This window comes from Otolemur garnettii, unplaced genomic scaffold (genome assembly GCF_000181295.1).
Source record: "Otolemur garnettii isolate 467f Iridium unplaced genomic scaffold, OtoGar3 scaffold00041, whole genome shotgun sequence".
NCBI lineage: Eukaryota > Metazoa > Chordata > Mammalia > Primates > Galagidae > Otolemur > Otolemur garnettii.
The window spans coordinates 13,412,238-13,417,504 of NW_003852436.1; the positions used below are offsets into that span (position 1 = coordinate 13,412,238).

General features: G+C 40.2%; 1 protein-coding gene across 7 annotated transcripts in view; it reads left to right on the forward strand.

Annotated features, from left to right (window-relative positions):
• TMEM131L (transmembrane 131 like) overlaps positions 1-5,267 on the forward strand; it is a 185,707-nt gene that overhangs the window by 135,748 nt on the left and 44,692 nt on the right. For all 7 annotated transcript variants that reach the window (XM_023513471.1, XM_023513472.1, XM_023513473.1 and 4 more), the window contains 3 exons: positions 721-830; positions 2,017-2,089; positions 4,568-4,695. In XM_023513471.1, coding sequence (XP_023369239.1) covers positions 721-830; positions 2,017-2,089; positions 4,568-4,695 — 311 coding nt within the window. The remainder of the gene's footprint in view (positions 1-720; positions 831-2,016; positions 2,090-4,567; positions 4,696-5,267) is intronic.

A 5,267-nucleotide genomic window follows, 5' to 3' on the forward strand; every position in this document is an offset into this window, starting at 1 on the left:
GACATAGATGATTTTTAAGTACGCAGGCTATTTCCTTATTTAGTTATTATTATTACTTGTTGCATTTTTACAGTAGCTTTTTATTTTTTCACCTACCATGCCATGAATGCATAACAGGTTCCAGCAGCTCAGGCTCCTTTCCACTGGTTCTCACAGAGTGTGGTTCTCTGGGTGGAGCAGGCTGGAGCTTCAGTTGAACCCAGGTGCCTGTCTCTTTGGCGTCCTTCTGTTTCTGATCATTTCCTGTCCCCTGTTTCAGGAAGCTGTCTCGGCTCTTAAGGGCTCTTAATATGCTCAATATGAACATCATTCCTCTCGCCTTTAACTTGTTTATTTACAACAGTGCCATCAGCTTGCTGGGTGACACTGTAGACTCCAGTTTTCCACGGTCAAATTTGTGTGGCCTTTTTGAACAGTACCCATTCTCTTGATATGTACAGTGTTACTTTTCTTATAGATTCCTATGTACGGCTGAAGGAACAACTGCATATTTTCTAAAAGGCCTAGGAAAAGTGCCCCTCCTCTTTCCCTTTGGGTCTGTCATTTTGGAGAATTACTGAAAGGTGGCATCTCCAGCTGAAAGGAAGGGCTGTCTAAGGTGTCTCTCAATTGGAGTTGTATGACTTTTCCTCGCGATTAGGTTATGCTTTTCTGGCAGGAGTATCTTGGGAAGGCTGCTGTGTCCTTCTCAGTGTTTAACTTTCCTTTCTCCATCCTCAGGTAAAGTACTTTGTGGTGAAGAATCCGTCCTCTTGGCCAGTTTCTTTGCAGCTCCTGCCTCTGTCCTTGTACCCTAAGCCTGAAGCTGCAGTGCATCTGCTCCAAAGATGGTAGGAAGACTTTCCAGTGGGCAGTTTGGGAAATACTCTCAGTACTCAGAATAATTTAAAGCTACAGACTTTTTTCAACCAGATCTGTGTGTGGATGTGCCCATCAGATAAACCCGTTGGCCCTTATACTGTGGGCACCAAGGCCCTTGGTGCATGTGACCTGATGGAAATTCTTGGTGTGGCATCTTCTGTGTCACTTTGTCTAGTCTAGTTCCCAGTAGAACATTCTTTAGTTAGGGAACCTTTATCATCATAATTTTTCACATACACACCTAAAATTTAGAATCTAAGTCATAATGATCTCCAGGCCGCACAAGAAATGAACTCCCTGTTTCAGTGTAGTTGGCTTTTTGTATGTTCAGGGGCATTGGTTCCAGGACCCCCAAGCATACCAGAATCCCATGGATGCTCAAGTTCTTTAAAATCATGGATAGAAAAAGTCAGCCCTCTTCATCTGAGGGTTCTGCATCCATAGTTGGTTGAACCCACAGATATGGAACCCGCAGACAAGGAAACGTATATTCTAACCTAGTGTTAATTTAATAAGATGAAGAGTTCATATCTACTTTGGCTTATTTTCAAATTGTCACAGTTTTATTTAGAATGATTATTCTTCCTTTGGATTAGTAAGATCTACTAGGAGGGGTTCTTGACAACAGTGTTATTGACATTTTGGACCAGATGATTCTATCTGGGGGAGGAAGGCCTATTCTGTGTTTCGAAGGATGTTTAGCATCATGCTTGGTTTCTACCCACCAGATATATGTAGGACCCCCAAGTCCTGTCTCCACACATTGCCAAATATCCCCTCGGTGGGGGGGGGGGTAAACTTGGCCTTGGTTGAGAGAGTCACTTACTTTTGGGTTTCATAGCTAATAGCCCTTTGGAGAAAAAAAATAAACTTTATACTTAGAGCTTTTGTCACCATATGCTTCTTTACATCCTGTGCTGCCAAAGTCATTCATTCATTCAGGAATATTTATTGAGCACTTACAGTGTGGCAGGTGCGGGAGTCTGGGTGCAGAATGGACCTAGGGCACAGTGGTCCCAGGACAGGATGAATTTTGTGGGTGCATGTGCACAAACAGGGTTCACCTATAATGTGTAATTACACATGGACACACATTATTAAAGCTTTTTATATTGGCAAATCTGAATGCTATTTTAAATACTTTTTCCTCCGTAGGTTTGGCGTCGATATGCAAATGATTAATTTCACAACTGGTGAATTCCAGCTGACCAGAGCTTGCCCTGACCGGGTAGGATGTCATCTTTACACAGAACAAAGAGTGCCGACAATCTAGATCCATAAGCAAATGGGCCTTGTTGATTTGTGTTTAAACACAAAGTAGATACATAAGCAAATGGGCCTCGTTGATTTGTGTTTAAAGTGTCTTTATGTACTGTATGTGGCTCTTTTATTTTAGTTCTCTGGGCATGCAGGATACATAGCAGATTTTTCCAATTAACTAATGCAGTAGAAGTTGGGTTCATGTTAGCCTATAAATCATTTTAATTTGATGATTTAGAATCATGTGAGCAAAGAAATAACAATTGAATCAAAGCTATGTAGAAAACCATAAAACTCTCAGCCTGAATTTATGATTCTCTTAAGATTCCTTTGTGCTCTCAAATTCTTTTTTTAGGGGAAGGGAAGATTAAAAAAAAATACATTAAAAAAAATCTTCCCCTGCTAAATAAAGTGTCTTCATGTTTTTAGCCAGTCACTCAATGACTGTGATGTTCACCTCATCTATAAAAAAGGACCTCTCTGAAATGCTTAAGCCTCTGAGAGAGGAATCATAAGATCTTGCCTACACGCTTAGGACTAGGAGTAAGCGTGTTGTGGATGTCTGGCTGGGGACTTGGCAGCCTTACTTCTCAGTTTCCACTCATTCTGTAGCTGTTTGTACACAGCTGAGCGTTGGCCTTATAGGTAATTCGTGTTTGAGATCAACTCAAAAAGTGGAGCATCTGTTTAAAAAACAAACACATACACACATATAAACACACATATGGATATCACTCTGTTTTTACTACATATGCATATTTAAGTGCCATGGCTATTTTCTTCTTTCTTTACTCTTCTCCCTCCAAAAATATACTGTTGGCTCTAGAATAACAAAAGGAGGAAGCTCACGAATAACCTGTTTCCAACAAAGTTTCCTCTCTCTTCTTCAGTGGCTGAGGCATCAGTAGAGGTAGGAAAGCCCCGTGCCCAGGTGTGGCCTTGATCTTATTAGTGATCCTGTCTCCTCTCGGTCCCTTTTATTCTAATCTCCACCAAGCAGTGTCCAAGGCCATTCAAGATACTTAGTCCAAAATACTAAGAGATGTTTTGTTTTGCCCCACTGGTATTGGATCATACATAGTTTGAAATTCCAAAAATAATGCCAATTTTTTTGCATCTGAATATTCTCTTTAGATTTGAGCAAATGATACAGCTCATTTGGAAGAAATTTTTATCTATGAAGATTTTTCCAAAGAATGTTACACCTTTGGGGATAAAGGGAAATTATTAGCATTTTAACTTATTACATCGACAAAAAGATTAGTCATTAACTCAAAATTGTTATTAGAGAAATATAAATGTCATAGGAAATCAAGAAGTGGGGGAGGAGAGGAGAGGCAAAAAACCTTCCTTACTGGCATACTAAACCCCAACTTAAGCGTTGTAAAAGGTATCCATGTCACAAAAACATTTTTGCCTCAATATTTTGATATAAAAAGATTGTTATTAGCACTCATTGGTTGGTTTGCTTTGATTAAGGGCATGTGGAATTTTCTATAACTTGAAAATTTCAGGCTCGGCGCCTATAGCTCAAGTGGTTAAGGCGCCAGCCACATACACCAGATCTGGTGGGTTTGAATCCAACCCAGGCCTGCCAAACAACAATGACAACTACAGCCAAAAAATGGCTGGGCGTTCTGGCAGACGCCTGTAGTCCCAGCTTCTTGGGAGGCTGAGGCAAGAGAATCGCTTAAGCCCAAGAGTTAGAGGTTGCTGTGAGCTGTGATGCCACAGCACTCTACCGAGGGCAAAATAATAAGACTCTGTTTCAAAAACAACCAAAAAAATTTCATTGCCTGAAATTTAAAGATACTGCCATTTGATGAAGATACTGTTTTTATTATAACTTTAATAGCTCAAAGTCAGCAGCTTTTTACATTCAGTATTATATTTATGAAATGGGGTTTCTCCCTTCATGGAGTTTATAATTTTAATGAAATGCAATGAAATACTATCACCAGCCACTTCTTTCAGATAGCATGGAAATCCTGGCAATAATTGAAGGATAAAACAAAAACTTAAAAATATAGGAAAGAGAGATACAGCTCTTCAGCTTATATGATTATAGCACTAAGAAATCAATAAATTGTTCTTAGAAACTAGGAGGAAAAAACAGTGAGAAGAAAGTCTTCATAGATAAAGAAATAAATCTTGGCTATTAAATTTAAAGGACAAAATTTATTTAGAGAAAAAAATTCCAGATTAAAGAAGGATTATGTGAATAAACAGAGATCTTTCTCCTAACTGGAGAGACTAAATATAATAAGGGTGGTTTCTGTATAAACTTAAATTCAACATTAAGAGATCGTGGGGAGGTCTAGTTAGATGGTTGTAGCACTGAAGTAGAGACAATTTGGTCTGTTTTCTGATTAATACTTTACATTCGAAGTATCTTTGCTTAATGAGAGTATGACGTTGTTTCGTTGTATTTGTTAATAATTGGCAGGGTATGCGTTCTGAGGAATCCAGACTTGGTATCCTCCACTTACATTTGCAGCCTTTGGAAACGAAAAGAGTTGGTGTCGTTTTCACGCCCACTGACTATGGAAAAGTTACCTCACTCATAGTAATCCGGTAGGTGTGTCCCTGTTACGGAGTCTGTTTCTTTCTCACTGACTTGTCTGTACAAATTTCTCTCTCTCTCGAGAACACATAATCTCTCTGGCTCACATCAGACATTCCCTTCTCACTGGGGTCCTCGGTGGTGGGGCTGTGTTGCGGGGACGGAGCGGTGGTAGCTGAGAAGGGAGGCTGCTGAAGGCTCTCACCTCACCTCCAGCCCCGTCGCCTCCCTTCTCCCCCAGGGAGTGTGTGCCCAAGTTGCCAGCAGAACAGTTTGCTCAGTGCCTCATCTGGTGCTGTCACCAAAGGCAGAACACACATGGATCTACTTCTCTGTCCTTAGCACAGGAAAACAATCGGACAGCTGCTGTAGATGTTTCTAGTCTGCGGTATTTAAGTGAATTTACATTGTGCTCGTATCTCTTTTATTTCTGGAATTCTCTGTAGCCCCAAAGGATAGTGGAAAAAGTGCTTTGTTGAGTCCATCGACTCTTCCGTGCCTTTTCTTTCTTTTAAGTGGTAGTTTTTGCTAACTGATTTGAGCAGCTACATGTGTTTCATTTAAAAATTTTTTTCATCTTTAG